At 42.4% G+C, this 20,846-nt stretch overlaps 1 protein-coding gene across 2 annotated transcripts in view; it reads left to right on the top strand.

The window, feature by feature from the left end:
• The first annotated feature begins 8,060 nt into the window (after positions 1–8,060).
• Positions 8,061–20,846, top strand: part of erc2 (ELKS/RAB6-interacting/CAST family member 2) — a 45,552-nt gene continuing 32,766 nt past the window's right edge. For both annotated transcript variants that reach the window (XM_080890422.1, XM_080890421.1), the window contains exons 1-2: positions 8,061–8,154; positions 12,821–13,628. In XM_080890422.1, the coding sequence (XP_080746548.1) occupies positions 12,957–13,628 (672 nt within the window). In that variant the 5' untranslated portion in view covers positions 8,061–8,154; positions 12,821–12,956. The remainder of the gene's footprint in view (positions 8,155–12,820; positions 13,629–20,846) is intronic.

Raw genomic sequence — 20,846 nt, 5'->3', positions numbered from 1 at the left:
CCCTGCAATTTCCAAATGGAGAAAAGAATAAAAAGAAAAGGAGTATATTGTGATTTCTGTCTGGGGTCTCTGTGTGAGTATGTGCATGTGAGACACCGATATAGACTCATAGTTGTAGGCAAGTTGTGCGGTAGGTTTGCTGCCAGCCAGGAGAGGAAAAGATCAAGAATAAGACCCTCGAAGGCAATGATACTGTTCAGATGAGACTAGGCTTTACATGCTGAGGCAGGGATGACTTATCCCGGTGTGGGTGGTAGAGGGGAAGGATCAGCGTGAAGTGGAGCGTTTGCCAATGCATAGGGAGAGATGGAGGTGTGAGTGTGTGAGTATTCGTGACTGAGTCTGCACATGTGTGCATGTCAGAACAAACCGATTACAGTTCCTATCGTCGCTAACGTGTGCCTTGTGTCACGTGTCATCTGCGTGGTTTGAAGGATGCAACATGATGAAGATCCTGATTTTTATTCATGATATTCTCATTGAGATTGAAGAATGTACCTTTTAATAACAAATATTCTTGGAAATACTGCTGGATTTAAAATTTGTTAAGAAAACTATGAAAAGGATGGTCTGTGTTTCATATGCACATTGTGCCAGATATTTACCTGAAACCTGAGAAACCAGGTTGATCTGTGTGTCCTGGCTTTTTGTCATCCATGTAATAATAATTCACTGTTTATTTCAATTCTGCTTACACGTATAATGTGTCCTCACCTGCAACACTGTTTGACTTACTGGTCCTCCAAATAGGCTTTGAAGTTGCAGTGCATTCAAGTTGCTGAATTGTGCTTGAATTGATGGCGGTGCAGTACAATAGTGTACTACTCTACAATGTGCTGAATTGCCCATCACCTTACTATAAAACACCACCCACTGAACAGCTCGCCATACCACACAGTAAGAAATCAACACCCACATTTCCTAATCTTGACTGCCCTCAACTGGTGTGATAGAGAATTGGAGTCAATGTCATTTTATTTTTAATGTAAGATGCACATAGTAAAAATAAATAAAATGTGCACTTGTGGATAAGCTCTTTATGATGTTGTTAAAATATTCATTTTAAGTGCAGGGCTATAGAAGGAGCAAGGAGGAACAGGAGAATGAACTCCAATGGACTGTTCGTGTGTACGTTACTTACCAAACTGTAAGAAAGTTACAGCCTTGAGACGACTGCTGTAGTGATTTGGCGCTATATAAATAAAATTGAATTGAATTGAAAGTTCCACATAAGCACTGAAAAAAAATCGTGATACCCTTTAGTGAGACCTGTGCTCACAGCCCAGCATCACGCAGCTCGACTGGCATACGCCAGAGTACACCAGAACTGACAGGTCTGCCATTGGCGCCTTGTTCAGATGAGAGCAGGTTCACACTGAGCATGTGTGACAGGCGTTACAGAGTGTGGACATGACGTGGCAAATGTTATGCTGCCTGCAACATCATGTGTGAAGAGAACGGGACACCAGTGGTGCACCTGCCAGCTCTAATGCTCTTGGATGAATACCAATTGAGCTTTACCTTGCCTGGCTGTGAGCACAGGCAAGGTAAAGGACAGCGAGCCCTCATGGCACCTTCTCTTTCTGACAGTTTGGCCAGAAGGAGAAAATTGATTCACATCAGCTTCTGCTGCCCGGCTGAACAGATTGATATCCCTGAAGTCTAACCGACTTTGTTGATAATCAAGTGTTAACTTTATTTTTTTGAGCAGTATACTTTATAACTTAGAGTTTGGAGAGGCAGATAGAAATAATGTATTCGTGCATTCGAAGTGTTTAATCATCACACTTCAGGGGTTATTTCTGAATAGAAAAGCAAGAGAATAGCTTAAAAATAACAATATAACCAACTGGAACCCTCTAAATGCAAAACAGGATGAAACCTTAAACTCATCCTTCAGTGCTACGCCCTTGATGCTAATCCTGACTCAGAGGTAGTCAATTATAACTGTGCTGGACTGCATAGTCAAAGACTACACTGGGATGTGAAAGGATTAAACTGAATTTGCACCCGACTTTACAGGCAAAAAGGTCAATGATTTGTTTAATGAGGTCAGTTTCTGTGCTGACCTGCAAATGCAACAATGAAAGATCTTTTGATTACAAAACACACACACCATCACATTTCCTCCAAAGTTTAAGATATGGGCAGCATGTTAAAGAAGAGACATGTTTTCTGGGATACAAAAGATATTCTTCTTTTATAAATGTGAAGTCCAGCTAGAAACAAAACGGAAGTCTCAGCAGTGAGGGATCTATTGGTCCTGTTAATTAGCATTACCGAGGACCTTACCGAAGTCTTTGATACTTCGAAGGAAGCATAGAGTGGACTTCACAGAAGATATACTCTTTGATACAGATGATGGAGCCATAGGGCCACAAAGGTTAAAACGAGACTAAAAGAATCACTGTTAGCTGATATCACCCATCAGTGAGAGCACCGCAAAGCTTTAACTCCTAAATCTTTTTCCTAACAAAGATTTATTGCCAAGTCCAGCAGCCAGCTCTACATCACGGGTGTCCAGCCTTTTTGTAACTTTAAGGAGTTCTAATGGGACACATTTAACATCATAACATCATAAATGACACTGCTGGGCTCTATAGTAACTTATGGACATATTTCTTCTCTCACAGAGGTGGTCTTTGAGGCTTTTTGAGCCAGCTCTATCCAGTCTCTCAGTGCAGAACAGATGAACGACTGTATACATCAGGCTGATTAATTGCCTGTTATTGCTGAACCCAGTTATACTGTAGGTCACTTAACCTGGATGTCCTCATATTAAGGGCATATGTGATAAATGATTAAACTATAATTGGTACGCTCACATTCATTCATTTCCTGAAAGCCATGACGACAGACTTTGGCTCCAAGGATTAAGCAGTTATTAACATCAGCCATGACCTGAGAGAAGCAGTTTATGACTCATCCTCAAGTGATGGAGGTAGAAGCAGAGGGTGACCAGAAGTGAGGGCCACTCATTCTACAATTTAGTCACCGTTACGATCACTCAGTGGGCTCAAAGATTACAGGAATTGAGGCTTTAAATTTAAACTGATTCACCGTGCTACTCATTTCTGAGAAATCTCCTGCGAGTGCAGCACTCCCTGTTTCTAAATCTTTTAAACACATAACAAACCAGACAAGTGTACGATGAAAAGTGTACAGAAAAACTAAAAGCGACTTTTACAGACTGAGGAGATGCTTAACAGGACTTTGATGTGTTTGAAACCATCAAAAAACAGATCCATAACCCTATCAGCCCTAAATATGGCAACATTAATCAGGCTATTGAAATTAAATAAACAGGGTTTCCTCCCTCACCCGTCACAGTCTCAACCTACCCGCTCGCAGTCCTTTAAATAATGAAACAACCCCTCTCTGTGCGCCTTTATGGACTGATGACTTTGTTTCGCCATTGATTGGCTAAGTTTTATTAATTTTAATTTAAGAACGGAAATTGATGACTAAAAAGTAAACTCAAATTATTATTGTCACGGTGCTGGATGCCTTGATGTAAGACAATATGACTCTATCAAGAAAAACTAAATATGAGAAAAACATATTGCTTGAATAGCATATGTCAAAAAAAAGAATTCCAACGATTCGATTTTGAAATTTTTTAAGAAATTGTTAAGACTCGGTTTTATTATGGTGACATTTTGTACAATTATTTATATGCCTATCAGTGCAAATACTGATTTTAAAAACTTTTCAAAAAGGACATTTCTGATATTTTTTTATGTCATAGTGCTACTCTGACTGACAGCCGTGTTTCACCGACCCATCAGCGTTCAGCGAAACTCCAGGTTTCTCCAGCAAAATAAGGATAAAGAAGAGGGAACAAATTCCCACCAATATTCCCTGAAATCCATCATATTTGAATGCATTGTTTTGTCTGAGCATCAGCACAAAGTTTCATTAAAGGGTTGTTTTTAGTTTTCATTTAGGATTGTTTATTTTAAAAAACGTAAGCAGTTAAGAGAACTCACAATATCAACAGCAATGTTTTGAACAACTAATCAGTTGATTGTTCATTTCAGCTGAACACTGGCCCCTTTCTGGGTGTGCTTCTGGGTAATAATGAAACTGCTCACACAAACTTTATAATGTTCGTGAGCACTTGGCTCTCGGGGTCTGGGGTTTTTTGTAGCGTGAGATAAACCAATTTTAATAAAACCAAGATTTAAGTTTTGATTCAGTTGTCTCACTGTTTCCATTGTTTGGATACAGAGTTATCAGAACAAGCCACATAAAACCCCACTGCCTCTAAAAACATAATGCTAGATAAAATAAACAACCCCCCCCCCCCCCCCCCCCCCCCCCGCACAAAGCTTACACATCAATATATCATATGCATTAATGAATGTTTTGTTTCCTCACATTTTTATTACTGCTTCCTATTTTATTTTTAGCTCTCTTTTCATTTAAGAAACTTCCCTTCTTGCCCATGAGGGTTTCCTGTCTGTGTGACTACCTACTCTTCCCTTATTTGTTTCACCTTCATTTCATTACCCTTGCAGCATGTGCGTTTCCTGTGTGTGTGTCTCATACAGGCGGGTTTCTTTTTCAGTGGTTCACTATTGGCATTTTGTTTTATTTTATTCCTTTCTCATGTTTTTAAAATAAGATTTCTCTTTGTTACAGATTTACAATCCGTAACACATTTCAGAATAATTTTTAATACAGTTGTTGTTATTATTTGACAACTTAGTGGTTTCTTGTGAACTTTCCACATTGTGATGGAGTGATGGAGCTTTTGGGGTTAGATTTGTGGCACTTGGCATTAGTGTTTTTGATGCAGTGCTGGTTATATTTTGGGTAGTGTGAGATACTTAAGATATGTAGGAGTGTGTACCAGTACCTGTGCATGCAAATTCTTTGGGATCGTGGCCTTAAACTCACCTAATTGAATTCAAAAGTTAAGAAGAGAGATTGCCTCTGATTGTCATGGGTCTGTGGATGTTACAAACTGCGTTCAGTGTTGTGAGGATGGCCTGAATGCAGGCTCTCGGGCAGGCAGAGGTGATGATAAAGCAAATGATTTAATAGAGTGTTAACAAGAAAAAATAAGGGAAACACTGGAAATGATGAACTACAAGAAAACACACACAGGGAATGGGAACTGCCAGGAGAGCAGACACTCTAACAAAGACTAATAGGACACATGGCACTGCATACACACAGACAGGGAGAAGGGCAATCAGCGAAGTGGAAACAGATGGAGAGAACGAGGCAACACCTGAACTAAATCACAGAAGATGGGAGAAGGGAAGAAAAACTAAAAGCAAAGCACAAGGAACAATGGACTATCAAAATAAAGCCGGAAGTGAGTCAACTTGGAAAACAGACAAAGGAATAAACTTAATACAGGAGACTTGACAAGAGAGGATGGCACACTGAAGGAGGAATTAAACTCTAAAGGACCGAGAACAGCACTAAATACACTAAAGTGGGGAAATACATGAAACAGCCTAAATTCTAAGTAAGCCAACAATCACATCAGATATTTACAAAAACAAAACTTGAAAGTCTAAAACACTTAAATACTGAGCAAACTGACCGTGGCACTGATGTCACACATGAGGCAAGTAAACCTTATGGCTAGCACTCACAACAAAAAAGAGGTCCTGCTGGTTATGAGATATGATAATGGAAACATCAGAGGAAGATAGAAGAAGAGATTATTCAGTCAACATGCCCAAAGGGTGTTTTACTACTTCCTCTTTCCCCCTCATTATTGTTTCTGGATACTGGCGTGTGCGCATGAAATAAAGAGCTTCAGAAACAGAGAGACCATGTGAGCTGGCGTGTTTGTGTGTTCAGGACACAGAAATGCTGATGCTTCTCCTTTGGGCCCTGTCAAGCACACTTAGCGTCAGTGTTTACAATGTAAAATTGGAGAAAGTCCCTGTAATTCCAGGAGGCCTGAAGGCTGGTGAGAACAGGAGGAAGACAGGAGCCAGGGGGAAATTGTTCGGAATTGGAAAAGCCCTCGGGGCTGTGTGTTCAAACACATGTGAAGGACGCACTCACCTCATGGTAAAATCACAGTGCATGATGTCATGGGTTTAGATTGATTTCCGCTGCAGCGTAGGTTCCTCTGTCAGAGCAGCTCAACAGATTCGTGGTTACCCTCAGGCAAATTTGATTTATAATGCTGGCAGGCTGAATACTGTTTTATAAAAGAGCACACAATGTGTCAGTGCTTTTCTGACTCTGTGATTCTTCCAGTGGTTTGATTTAAAAACAAAGATTATCTGTCCTAGTTCAGGGCTGCTTTCATATTTTAAAGAGGATGTTTTTTGGGTGTGGGGGCATTCCTATTGTGTTTGTGGAGAGTTAGAGAAGATTAATATCACTCTCTTGTCTGTATGGTAAAATGTTACTGCATGAAGTTTTGTTGTTGCTGTAAGATTACCAGTGCATCAGATGAAACAGTTTCTGCCTCTGACTGAATACAGAGGCAGAAACTGCCTAAAGCTTAAAGCTTTCACTACATTAAACAAGACCAATTTCAAGTTAATTAATGAGGCCTTGAGTTGCTGATCAATGCAGTAGATTTTTATGTCTTATACATACAGCAACGGTAGCGGTTTCCTGTTGTTTCTGAGCTTCATGCAAGGCTAAGCTAATTGCTAAGCTAATTGCTAAGCTTTACCATGTTTTCAAGGATGGTCTGCATGTTTTCTGGTTTGTTTCCTTTCATCGGACTGATTTACAACTTTTTATTATGGATTTTCTGATTAAGGCCCGTAGCTTATGTAAACCAAACCTGGACTGGCTTTAATCACTCTAACAGACATTAATATGTAATAAAATGCACTTGATCCACTTTCATGCAAGCAGATTGTTTCTTCTGCTTTATGAGAAAGAATGAACTAGATCAGATGTGCAAGAGTGGTCCTGATTCTGTGACCTATCATTCTACAGATAGGTCACAGAAACATACGGGCTTTGCTGTAAAGAGCTGAGGCTGTCACACAGACTAAGCCCTAATGATAGAAACAGGTGATTAAAAAAACAAATTTGAGTCCTGCTATACATAAGTAACCTTAAAATACTTTAGTAAATGTACTGAGTTACTTTCTACTACTTGTTGAATAAAAAAAGTATTCAGGTATATTTTGTCAATGATCCAAACTGATTTGTACTTAAACAAAGGTCAGTGCAATATAATCATATATAATCAGTTCAATACAATCACATAATAATTTGATTGTAATTTGTCCTTGTATCTAATATTAAATACACAATTTTACTACTTAAAGCAGCAGACTAAGTGCAGGAGCTGATAACTAACCACCACACTTGTATTTGGGGTGTTGTAAAGCATGTAAAGCTGGACTGCCCGTGGTGTGCCAAAAAGTGAGTGACTACCAAAAAAAAAAAAAAAAAAAAAAAAAAAAAAGATTTCCAGTGGGGTTTTTTGTGTTTTTTAAAGCACGATATATTTGTTTGCTTTGGTAAACAAACTGTGACCTGATTCAAGTATCTTTATGACTCTGTGTTATTGTACTTACATTATAACCAATCCAGCCTTTTTGGGCTACTTAACATATCTTTATAAATGGACTGTTTCTTATATCGCACTTTTCTACTCCACTTGAGCGCTCCAAGCGCTTTACACAACATGCTTCATTTACCCACTCATACAAGCACGATTTTTCTACACTTAAGTGCTGTCTATCTAACAGACACACACATTCATACTCTGATGAACGCATCGGAGAGCAATCTGGGGTTCGATATCTTACACAAGGACACTTGGGCACCTGGAAGCATCAAAGTGCTTCCAGGGCCCTGTGCACGCAGGTTTGATGCGCTATTATTGGCACAGAGAGACGTGCAAAGAAAATAAAATAAAACAAGATCCAAATATCTTCTACTAATGTGGGTGGGAATGGTCAGTGATTCCCATTCAGCACCAAGATGTGAGATTCAGCGCAGGCCGCTCTCCGCATCCCTCTCGCCCATCCCCTCCCGCCAGCTGCCACTTGCAGTAGTGGTGATGCTGCTCCCTGGCGTGTAGAGGAGGAGAGAGAGCGTGCCCGCTGCCCAATGACAGCGCAGGATGCTGAGAGAGGCTGCTCGGGTGAATGGAGGCGACAAGATGCCGTCTAGAGCGGCGAAGAAGAGGAATTAACATCGATAAAGGTAAAGCCCGTGCGTTTATTTTACCTCACATCAGATCTGTGATTTTCATTACAGAAGAATGAACGCCTGACATGCGCGAAGGTTTTTTTTCCCTGCCTTCTTGAGGGTTTCATGAACGACTTGCCGGGGGAAAAGGCACAGGCTGTGTGCGTTTAAAAAAAAGAAGAAGAAAGAAATCCTCCTAATTCCGTGGTGGCTGATTGCATAGCTCACTTGATACGTAAGAATTTGCATTTTTAAGCCGCGTTGACGCGATAGAGCAGCGAAGTCTTTCAAAATAAAGGTTTCAATCGCTTTCTCCACGGCGGGTTAGACTAATATTTCATTGGTGTATTCAGATGCACACCACGCTGGAGCTATCGAAAATGTAGGCCCAGTGAGCTGTCAATTGCTCGGTCGTGCCTTCCTGTATTACTGTGCTGCATTAAATGTAGCCCCTATCACCCAGTGTCAATAAGGCGACATAAGGAGAAACACCTCAGCTCCAAATAGTCGTTTATGACTTAATGAAGGTTACCGTGATATCGGGGTGTTTGACATTTCCCTCCCCCCGCCCGTGACATCTTCCATTAGGAGCCTGAAGCATAAGCTGGACCATCCTTAAATACTGGAATTTGGTGGATAAGTGGACATCTACATTTTCTCATCTAATCATCCAAGCGTTGAAGTCCGTGGGAGGCATTCGGGGGCGTCAAGGCTCTGTAGTAGAATACATGATGAGGAGGCTGCATGTGTTGCACTTGCTCTCGTAAGGAACCGGTTGGCGTGCTTGGCCGCCTTCACATGAATTACTAACTATTATCGGCCCATATGACAGTCTATTTATAGAAAATGTCCTTCTTTGTCCGCCATTGGCATGCGCTCTGACCTCACATTACCACAGCGGCTCCATATAGTTTAGTAGGCTGGTCGTTTCATCAGTTTTATCAGGGCAAGAACAAAATACCCCCGTGCAGCCTTTCATAAAATGTCACGATTGCCTGATAGGAAACACTCCCCCTGACCCCAGAGGTAGCCAAAGCATCCCCTGTGGTGAAATCTTTGTTTCGGGACATCTGTACCCTCTCTGCTGTTTCCGCACCATTTCTCTCTGATCGTGTTATACTGTAATTTGCTCTTAGGTTTGTCACCTCAGCGGCATAATCTATGTTTCAAACCCTCCAAAACCACGCGTGTTTGATATTTACGATCGCAATAATAAGCTCACAGCAGAAAGCCTGGATAATAAAGTCTGTAAACAAGTTTGGTGTCATAATGGAAGTAAGCTCTGATTTCCCTTCTGATTTGTCATGGAACCTTTTGTTATCCATATAAGGTAGATGATTGCAGTTGGGCTTGTCATCAGCTGGCATCTCTTGAGGTTCTTCTATATTATCACTGTTTCTGCAAAAATAGATATTCTCCTTTTTCCATTTTTTGACAGTTTTGTCATTCTGGCTTTCTCAGCAGTGTGCTTCGGATGCAGGTGATTCAATTTTCCTTTAGAAAAGGGTTATAACAACAATAAACGAGCCCCCACAGTCTTTTATAACACAGTATATAAGGTAGAACATAGCACGTTATGGTATTTGTCACAGATATTTGTCACTTGAGTCCAGCTTCTACAATGAAACAAACAACAATGACTAAATGGACTAAATGGATGATTTAGTGTAAATTTTTTCACTATCTGCAATCTTACACTGCAAGTCCTATGACCAAACCACAATTTACAGATTTCCATCCAACTATTCCACCACTGCAAGTGCAAGTAGAGAAACACATGACTGTGGCACAATGATGTGCTTGGAATGTGCCATATGGTGGACAGGGAATACTGTGCAATGTAAAAGCCTTATCACTAGCAGCTGATTTCTGTTAGGACAGAGAAAGACACACTTTTGGTGTGTTCACTTAAGCGGTGGCAGTCTATTGTGCTTTCAAAACCTGTGTTTGTATGTTGTTGTTGTTTTTTTTAAAACATTTCCCAGCATTGTTCTGCATGTGTGGTTTTCCTGTAATTTCAGAGTTTATATGCCTAACTCGGAATGGAAGTTGGATAGCCTAAAAAGCTTCAGCATTGGACAAGAAGACATATTTTAGGTCAACTTACAGAGTGAGAAACATGCTGGAGTCACTGCCTGAATCGTTGGCTCATCATTTTTGACACAAGTCAAACTAAAACAATAATCCTAATTCTGTAGAGACTCACATTTATATATCCTAACAAACTCTGATTCACTGGATATTTTCTGACACATTAATGCCTCAACTCTGAGCAGTGTCATCTATCAGCAAAAAAATAATGATTATGAGGCTCATTAGCAGGACAGTGCTAATTTGTTAAAAGATGCTTCTCTGCAGTCTTTTGCTGGATATGTTGGGGGTTTTTCCCCATAAATTTACCAACTAGACTTCACAGAGCTGCTGTAGCAAGCTGACCGCTGAAGATAACAGCAGCAGGCTTTGTTGTTGCACATGTCAGCATATTTGAAATTTGCATTTAATTTGCTCGTGTCCCTTTGAGCATGTAAAGTTAAAAAAGAGGGTTTTTTTGCAGCTAAAGGATATAGATGAAATATCTGAAGGCATGCTCTGTCCGAGCCTTTAGACAGATTCCATTTGATTTTCTTTTGCCCTTTTTAAATATATGCATATATCTGTCCAGCCCCGTTCTGTTTCCAGACACCTGTTACTTAATACAGCTAGCAGAGAAGACACTGTCTCGTTCCACTTCCTCAGCCTGGCTGCAGTGATCGCTGCTGGGCAGGCGCTGATTTACAGATGAAGCTTCGGTGAAAGCAGCTGAGGGTCCCCATCATCAAAAATCGCATTGAATTTCACACACTGCCCAACCTGTCGATATGCTCTACCGTGCCATTAATTGTCATTTTAACTGCCCTTCAAAGTAAAATACAAGAATGTACATGATAATAAAAAAGGAATTATTTGCAGAATATACCCTTAAGTAAATTTTGTGCTGCATATACAATTAAACATTTAAAAAAAAATTTTTTTAATCAGACCTTTTTGAAACATTACGTCAGACGACTGAGGTGCTTTATCTTTGTTAGCCCTGGCATAGTCACCATGGCAACTGGATCTGCGTAACAAGTGTCACCAAAGGAGACACTTTGATGGAAGAGTCTGGTTCTTTTTAACTTACACTGAATGCCTATAAGCTCAGTTAACCTTTGTCTTATACAGGGTTATACAGGGTTATACAGGGTTATATAAGGTATTTGACCCCAAATATCAGCTACGGTGTAATAAGGACATCAGGTTTAAATAAATTATAAGCGTAATACATCTTGTGATATATTTAAACTAAAGATGGCACAAACTGACACATCCATTATTACACCCATTAAAAATTAACTCTCCCACATCATTTTCTCCCATTTAGCCAGTAATGTCTGCTTTGCTTTGCAGTCTTTTAATTTCTGAAAAAACAAAACAAAAAACAAACTAGGCCCCATACTATGGCATTACTGTTATAGTTAATACTAATCCCTTCACATGTTCAAAAAATGAAACCCAGTCAAAAATATCCATTTATTTTCTTCATTGCAGTCTGGAGTCTATGCCAGATGACACTGGGCAAAGAGGCGGCGTACACACTGGATGGACAGTTCACCAGTCTAACACAGGAAAACGCAGAGAATCAGACAACCATCCACACTTTACTGTTTGCACATAACAACATGCAGTTAAGAGATAACGGCTGCAGCATTGTGCTGATCCCAAAGACACGTTCAATCCCAAACTCTTTACAGTCTTATTGTGAATATTACTGTGTGAATTAAATTATCCGTTTATGAGACAATAAAATACTGCAGGGCTTTACTCTGTTCTGTTTGCCATGGAATCTGTTAGCTGTCTTTTTGTACACACATAAATCACATTTATTTCTTTAGATATTGCATTGACTGCACTGTTGGATGCACTGTGATACTCTGTGTTCATGTGCTGTGATGCTCTTCATACTGTTACAAGCATGCTCGGTCATGCTTCTGTGTATGTGGGACATGTTATGGGCTAACTGCTCATTAAAACCACTTTCCGAACAACACATTTTTCTCCTCGCACGAGGAGCTAATTAGGAATCAACACTGCTAATTGGGTCTGTACTTTATCATTATATCTTAATATAATAAAACAATACAACTAATAGCCCCTATTAGTTTTAATTAAAGCAATATCATTAGAATGTGAAAAACCTTAAAAAATGACTAGATGTTTTAAAAGATTTTTCTTTAGTATCTCAGTAAATTTTCCATGGATATCATTGTTCACTCTACTGCACAATAAGCAAGCATCAGTGAATGGGCATGTGATATATTATTCCTGTGAATTAGTCCGTTGTTTATTTGGGATCATTAATGGGATTTACTGTACATCACTGCTGGACAGTGTATGAATCCAGTGGGATGCTGGGAGATTACTGTAAGTCACATAAATTGTGTCAATTTGCTGCTAATAAAACTAATAAATGATAAAACTAGTTATTTTTCAATCCATAGTAGTATTTTGCAGGCCAGGTCTGTTTTGGTATTCTTTTCTGAATGCAGTGTTTTTTTGGGGTTTTTTTTTGTAATAGTAAATGCTTTGTCTCGCTGTGCCTTTCATGTGACACGTACAAATAGTGGTTATTTATCTAACAGAAGCTTCTCTCCTGTTTCCTCAGATCTGACTTTGATCTACTCCACCTTTTCAGACATGAAATAAGTCACCCATGTGCAGTTCTAAGAGTCAGAGCAGTCTCATTATAACTCGCCCCTGTTAAGGACCCCTCTGGTGGCTACACCGCCGAATCACAGGACATGTACGGCAGTGCCAGAGCTGTAGGCCATGTAGAGAGCAGCCCCGTACGGTCCCCGCGCCTACCAAGGTCCCCCAGACTGGGCCATCGAAGGGCACACAGTGGGAGCGGGGGCGGTGCGGGGGGCAAGACGCTCTCCATGGAGAACATCCAGTCCCTCAACGCTGCCTATGCTACTTCGGGGCCCATGTACCTGAGTGACCACGAGGGCGTGGGCTCCACTGCCACCTACCCAAAAGGCACTATGACTCTGGGTCGCGCCACCAGTCGGGCCATGTATGGGGGCCGTGTCACAGCCATGGGCAGCAGTCCCAATATTGCTTCTGTGGGGCTGCCTCATGCTGACCTTCTGTCTTACAGTGACCTGGGCTCCCTCTCCATGCTGCACCCCCACCACCACCAGGGGGTGCCCTCTGCTCTGCTGAGGCAGGCAGTGCGGGGCAGTGGTGGGGAGCTGCTGGAGATGCAGGCCCAGCTCAGGGAGATGCAGAGGGAGAATGAGATGCTGCGACGGGAGCTTGACCTGAAGGACAGTAAGTTGGGATCTTCCACCAACAGCATCAAGAGTTTCTGGAGTCCTGAACTGAAGAAGGAGAGGATAATGAGGAAAGAAGAGGCGGCTCGTACGTCAATCCTCAAAGAGCAAATGAGAGTCACTCATGAGGAGAACCAGGTGAGACAAGCCCTCGTAGCTGTCATAATCCACTCATTACTGCAGTGAATTTCAGTTGCTGCTTTTGTCTCTTGCCTTTCTGTTTTTTTTCACGTACTGTCCTTCTTGAGCTGTGACTGTGCTTTCACCACGCTCTCCTTCTGCAATAGACCACAGTCATCCTCAGTCCAAGATTTCAGAGAATTATTGCAGTCATGTTTTTCAATACTTGTGGGAACCTTTCTGGAAAGAGTTATTTGTGTGCATAAATATTTAACATGCCGACACTCTCCTCTCCTAGTACTCCTCTGCAGAATCAATGTCACCTCAGCCACAGGAAATACAAAACACTAATCAAGTTTTTTACAATATACTCGAAATCTGAGCATATTAAGTTAAAAGTGCAGTGACGCTGCCAACAGGTAAACTGAACTTCCTGCACACAGTATAGAAGCAGCACTGCTTAATTTTAGTGTATTTTTTTAAAGGTTCAGCAGATTGGCCCTAGAGGGGGGAGATGTCAAAAGGTTTTCTGCTTGCCTCAGTGTGGGGGTGTAGTCATGGCCCAGTTAAATCACTGCCTGACAAGAGTAGGCACAAGGCCCAGACACAATTGTCAAGGACTCTTAAACACTCTCTATCTGTCTTACTCTCTAACTGTCATTCTCATTTTCCACTGTCTGTCCTTTACTCGCACTGGCTTTGATCATCTCTCGCTGTTTACCTCTGTTCATCTGGCCTTCACTGCATTCACTTTAAGAGAGCTTTCAACCCACTTTTGGAGTTAATGAAGTAAAAGGCTAACCTGCAGCTTTCTTCTTCTTTTCCACTGACCTGTGTGTGCAGCACACAAATATCTACAGAAAACAAGGTGGATAAAAAAAAACCCCCAGCTGAGCTCGCGTTCATGTTGAGAAAATGCTCACCCTGATTTTAATCATTTTTATGTCAAACCTTGGTGGCAGAAATTGGAAACAGTTAGCTGACTCATAGTCTGGAGAGAACATTTGAATATAAAGCCCTCGGTTCAGTTGGATATGTCATTGCTGATGATACAGTGCACTAGATTGTGGAGTAGGTCAGCGTACTGCTTGTCTGGCCAGACTGAACCGTACAGTATGTTTTTTCTTTTTGTGGCAGGCTGTGGCATGATGCAGCAAATTGAAGAATACCTCAGTGATGTAAAGGTTAAATATGACCAGCCGGCTGGCGTCTTTGTGCCAGTTTGAGATGTGATTTAAAATAACGAACAGCCAGTGGGGCATTCATTACTCAAAGCAGCAGACGGTGTCTCTCCACCCTTCAAGGTCATAGAAGGATAGTGTTAGCAGGACCGTCACATGACTGTCTGTCGGCACATTGGTTTGGATTTATGTATAAGAACAGCCCTTTAAAAAACAAATCGGTGTGGACGCACCTGATTTGACTGGAGTTAAAAGGGCCTGCACTTTTTATTCTTGTGGTTACAGCAGTGTCATGAGGCTAAACTGAAAGATGCGTCACAGGCTGGATGCCTAAACCTGCTAGCAACCCTCATAAAGGGTGTGGGGCAGGTGTACTTTGACTCTTGTCTTTCTTTATGATTCCTAAAAAAACAAGGGGGCACTTGTTTTGGGCGTGAATGAGCATTTGTGTGGTGTTATTCGATTTCCTTGATTTGTTTTTTGAATCCACGCCTGAATAAAAATGATATCATCATTTGCAACACATTAATTTGGCAACAGTTGTGTAGATTATGCACAGCCTTTGTATTTGAATAGTAGGCAGACTGTCTGGTTATTACTGATGAGAGTCTGTGTCACGCATCGGGATGAAGTCAAAGATTTAACATCGAAACAAGTTTTGTATGCAAATGTGCCTGTTTAATAGCAGTGTCAGTGACAGGACCAAAGCAGTTCTTTACATTCAGTGTGATTAGGTACTGAGTCCTGTATGCATTTTTAGCCTGGCTTCAGACATTGCAGTGGCTGATTGGTCCTGTAGAACATGAAGGCTATATACAGTGTTGGCTTTAATAGGTTTTCACTTGCCACAAATATATTTAGCCTTGTCCAGTCCATAGTCATCCCCTGCACTGAGTGATATTTATGTTCCTCCTGGTAGGGCTCATTAATGAAGTATGTCAGCTAATAAAAGGCAGATGTGCCTTGTTACTATAATTGGTCTGTTCTAAGTTGATTTCTGGGCTGCAAGGCGTCCTTACATAAGTGCATACTTGCAGTGGAATGCTTTGGTCACACCCACTAGGCTTGTTCAGAGGCTGAGTGAGGAGCAAATTGCTTCATTAATAATGGAGTAATTTCAGGCCAATCATTACGTCTGTCTTGCAGAACTCTTTACAGTTGCATCAGGTGCCTTGGGCCTCTATTAGCTTGAGCAAATGCCATGCATTATTTATCGTGCGAAATCTAGAATAAGGGAGGATGTGCTTCTTTTTTTAGACAAACTTTTTAAAGACATGCTCTCTGGCATTAGATTTTGCCTTTTGTCTGTTTTGTAAAGCGAAGATTTCATTGTGAGTGAAATACCAAGCGTAGCCTGCAGAGTTTTTATCAAAACGTTCAATGGTCATGACTGGAGGTAATGATTACTGATTAGCCCGGGACCGTTTTGTGCATTTTTAATGTAGTGTGGCTGAGGCCGTTATAAAACTGTTCTTTTTTGACTCCATTTCACCAAATGTTTTGCTGCGCTCAAGCTGGAGAAGAGCTGCTGGAGGCAAATATGTGAGCTAGAGCATACCATATCGGACTGAGTCATGACCACTCCTGCTCAGCCACCCAGTCAGCCTGCATCAATGCTTTTCACAAAAATGGAGGCTGAGCTTCCCAGTCCCTCTGCTCTGTGTCTGTGCATGGGTGCAATGTTTGCTTATTTTATGCTGGAAGATGCCAATCTTTACATGGTGTTAGCACAAGTGTGAACTTGTGAATCTCACCAGAGTGTTGGAGTGTATTTTAAATACCTCATGAAAAAGCATTCATGCTTGTATTCCTCATATCTGTGTGTGTAGTGTGTTTGCATTCTTAATTAGCGGTTACTTCCTTTGGTAGTTGTGCTGGCTTGTAAATGTGTGCACAGAAGTTTAATTGCCAGGGTGTGTTTGTGTGGGAGGGGATAGTTAATTGTTTGTATGTATGATTCATGGCTCAGGTGAACCCACTACAGAGTACATTAGTGCAGTTTGTTGATTTATCCCATTTCATTAAGTAGCAAACAAGCTTGCAGCTGTCATACACACATGATGAGCAAAAGTACTGATGACACGTTGAGTCATGTAACAGTCAGCGTCATGTGAATAGTCACTTTTCTTAAAGTGCCCATGGATTCTTCCCGTGCCGGCCACTCTCCATCAGAGCACATAAGATGGCTGCTGCCTCATCCACACGACAGGAAGGTGTTGAAATGAGGAGGCCGTCTCCCTATTTTATTTTGACAAGATGAGATTAAAATGCAGTTTACATAGGGCAAGGCTGCTAGGATTTGGATGAGAGTGAAATGTTACAGTCTCATTTTTCTACAGAATCACATCAGTTTAGATTCAGAGCAGAGATTTGAGTGCAGAAAAATCATAACAAGTAAAGTAATAAAAAATATGCACAAATGTAAGCCAGAAAATAAAAGGTAATCACACAATTAATGACACTGCAGTTTTGCATTTCTCTAGGAACATATTTGAATCTTGTTATTTCAATACATTACACTGAAGCATGTCAAAATACAGTGGGGGGAAGAATGATCTGATCTCCTGCTGAGTTTGCTCACTTGCAAAGAAATGAACTCTAATCTTCTCTGATTTTTATGGTAGTTTAATTTTAATGGAGAGAGACAGAATATCAACCAGAAATTCAGAAAAAAAAAATACATTAAAGTTAAATCCTTGTTGGCAACCACAGTTGTAAGACAGCCATAACATGTTTCTTGTAGTTGCTCAGCAGGTCTTCACACATCTCTGGTGGGATTTTTGGCCCACTCTTCTTTACAGACACTCACTGAAACCTTGAGGTTTCTTGGCAGCTGCTTGGCAACTCAAAACTTCAAAGTCTGGAGACTAGCTAGGCCACTCCATGACCTTAATGTGTTTCTTCTTTAGCCATTTCTTTATTGCCTTGGTCATATGTTTTAGGTCAGGGGTCAGCAACCTTTCTAATGATGAGTGCCATCTAAAATTTCCTCAGAAGTCAGTGTGCCATATGATTGCATTAGCAATAAATTTAATAACGCTCTATACTAACAGTTACACACTATATAGAACAACTTTATAGAATTATATTTGTTCGCAGATGTTGGCAGCTATCAGCAAATAGTTATCAGCTATTTTGTAACAAAAAAAAGACACTTTTTTAGCCATAACAAGAACTCCATAACAGCAAATGAACTGTACAACAGAAAATGCAAATGCTATTTATGGTCTCCTCACAACAATGATAAGAAAAATAAACTGGGCCAATTGGCATGTTTGTTAATACAGAGATACACGTATTAATGTGACCTCTGGTCTCTCACTCCAGCATTCAGATGGCTACCTGAGGACTCTCTTCGTGTGAGAGAAAATCTGCTCACACAGATATATAGAGCCAAATACTGTCAATAAGGCCTCCGCAATGTTCTGAAGACAGTTAAACTTGTCAGGTAGTGATGTCCAGCAGGTGAAAATGCAAGCTCCATGAACACGCACAGCTATGGATACCAGTTGCATTCGTATTTCTGCAAACTTTGACCCCCACAGAGTGTGAGTTCTGTCACGAGTCTACCGATGTATCCGTGTATTTCCGCGGTGTTGATGCTGCGCTGGGCAGTTCTTTCAACATCGCTTGAAAGAACTGCCAGCTAGTAACGTCCCTTTTACCGGTAGGCCAAGTAATTTTTAGCTTATTGGTTGTATCTGGTAGTTGGGGGTTGTTAGCTAAGATACCATCATTAAGAAGTGGCACAACTAATGTGTCTATGCAAGCTAATTTGCAATGTGCACCGCTGGCCCAGCCATTTATTTTTTAATGCACCTTCTCAAATTAATTCACTGCGTGTCGTGCCCAGGGCTGGACTGGGACAAAAAAATCAGCCCGGGCATTATGACTAGAGACCGGCCCACCAGGTATTATAGGAAAAGCCATAAAGCCTTTGAATGAAAACAAACACTGTTGTGACAGTGATGTACAGTCTTGTTGGTATATGTATGATTTCTATACATTTTACATCAGATAAAAACTTTGGTTGTAAGATTAAGATAATTATTTATTAAAAGCGAGACATTTTAAATGGTCCTGGGTGAGGGACCAGACAAGGAGCAATTCAGAAGACCCTTATGAAAAAAACATCGAGGGAACAGTTTACCCTGCCCGGGATAGGGTTACCGGGGCCCCATCCTGGAGCCAGGCCCGGGGAGGGTGCCCGAGGGCGAGCATCTGGTGGCCGGGCACAGCTCGAAAAGGGGACATGGGCCCATCCTCCTGCAGGCCCACCACCCGCAGGAGGTGCCATAGGGGTCGGGTGCATTGTGTGCCAGGCGGCGGCCAGGAGCGGAGGCCCTGGCGGACTGATCCCCGGCTACCAAGACTGGCAATCGGGACATGGAATGTCACCTCTCTGGTGGGGAAGGAGCCTGAGTTAGTGCGTGAGGTTGAGAGGTACCGGCTAGATATAGTCGGGCTGACCTCTACGCATGGCTTGGGCTCTGGAACCAGTCTCCTGGAGAGGGGCTGGACTCTGTCTCAGTCTGGAGTTGCCCCTGGTGAGAGGGTATTCTAATATCCCCTCGGCTTGCTGCCGATACGTTGGGGTTTTTCCCGGTGGATGAGAGGGTTCCCTGTGCCTTAGGGTCGGGGAACGGGTCCTGACTGTCATCTGCGCTTATGTGCCGAGTGGCAGTTCAGAGTACCCAGCCTTCTTAGAGTCCCTGGGTGGGGTGCTGGAAGGTGCTCCACCTGGAGACTCTGTTGTCCTACTGGGAGACTTCAATGCTCACGTAGGTAACGACAGTGAGACCTGGAGGGGCGTAATTGGGAGGAACGGCCTCCCTGATCTGAACACGAGCGGTGTTTTGTTATTGGACTTCTGTGCAAATCACAGTTTGGCCATAACGAACACCTTGTTCGAACATAAGAGTGTCCATAAGTGCACGTGGCACAAGGACGCTCTAGGCCGCAGGTCGATGATCGATTTTGTAATCGTATCACCAGACCTGCGACCATATGTTCTGGACACTCGGGTAAAGAGAGGGGCTGAGCTGTCAACTGATCACCACTTGGTGGTGAGTTGGATCAGGTGGTGGGGGAGGACGCTAGACAGACCCGGTGGACCTAAATGCGTAGTGAGGGTGTGCTGGGAACGTCTAACAGAGGCCTCAGTCTGCGAGATCTTCAACACACACCTCCGGCAGAGCTTCAACAGCATTCTGAGGGAGACTGGGGACATTGAGTCCGAATGGACCATCTTGAGCATCTCCATTGCCGAAGCTGCTGCATTGAGCTGCGGCCGCAAGGTGGTTGGTGCCTGTCATGGTGGTAATCCCCGAACCAAATGGTGGACACCAGAGGTGAAGGGAGCCACCAGGCTGAAGAAGGAGTCCTATCGGGCTTGGTTAGCCTGTGGGACTCCGGAGGCAGCCGACAGGTACCGACAGGCCAAGTGGAATGCGGCTCGGGCAGTGGCTGAAATAAAAACTCGGGTGTGGGAGGAGTTCGGAGAGGCCATGGAAAAAGACTTTCGGACTGTTTCGAAGAGATTCTGGCAAACCGTCAGGCGTCTCAGGAGGGGAAAGCGGTGCTCTACCTGCACTGTGTATAGTGCTGGTGGAGCGCTGCTGACTTCGACTGAGAAAATTGTCGGGCGGTGGAAGGAATACTTCAAGGACCTCCTTAATCCCACTGACACGTCTTCCGAGGAGGAAGCAGAGTCTGGGATTGAGGGGAATGACCCGCCAATTTCCGAGGCGAGGTCACTGAGGCAGTTAAACAACTCCTTGGTGGCAGAGCCCCTGGTGTTGATGAGGTCCGCCCCGAGTTCCTGAAGGCTCTGGACGTTGTAGGGCTGTCCTGGCTGCCACGCCTCTACAATGTTGCGTGGAGATCAGGTGCAGTACCCCTGGACTGGCACACCGGGGTGGTGGTCCCCATCTTTAAGAAGGGGGACCGGAGGGTGTGTTCCAACTACAGGGGGATCACACTCCTCAGCCTCCCTGGGAAAGTCTATGCCAGGGTGCTGGAAAGGAGAGTTCGTCCGTTAGTCGAACCTCGGATA

The sequence above is a fragment of the Rhamphochromis sp. 'chilingali' genome, assembly GCF_963969265.1.
Source record: "Rhamphochromis sp. 'chilingali' genome assembly, chromosome: 9".
NCBI classification, from domain to species: Eukaryota; Metazoa; Chordata; class Actinopteri; order Cichliformes; family Cichlidae; genus Rhamphochromis; species Rhamphochromis sp. 'chilingali'.
Note: the sequence above shows the minus strand (reverse complement) of the source record. Positions and strands in the feature narration are given on the sequence as shown.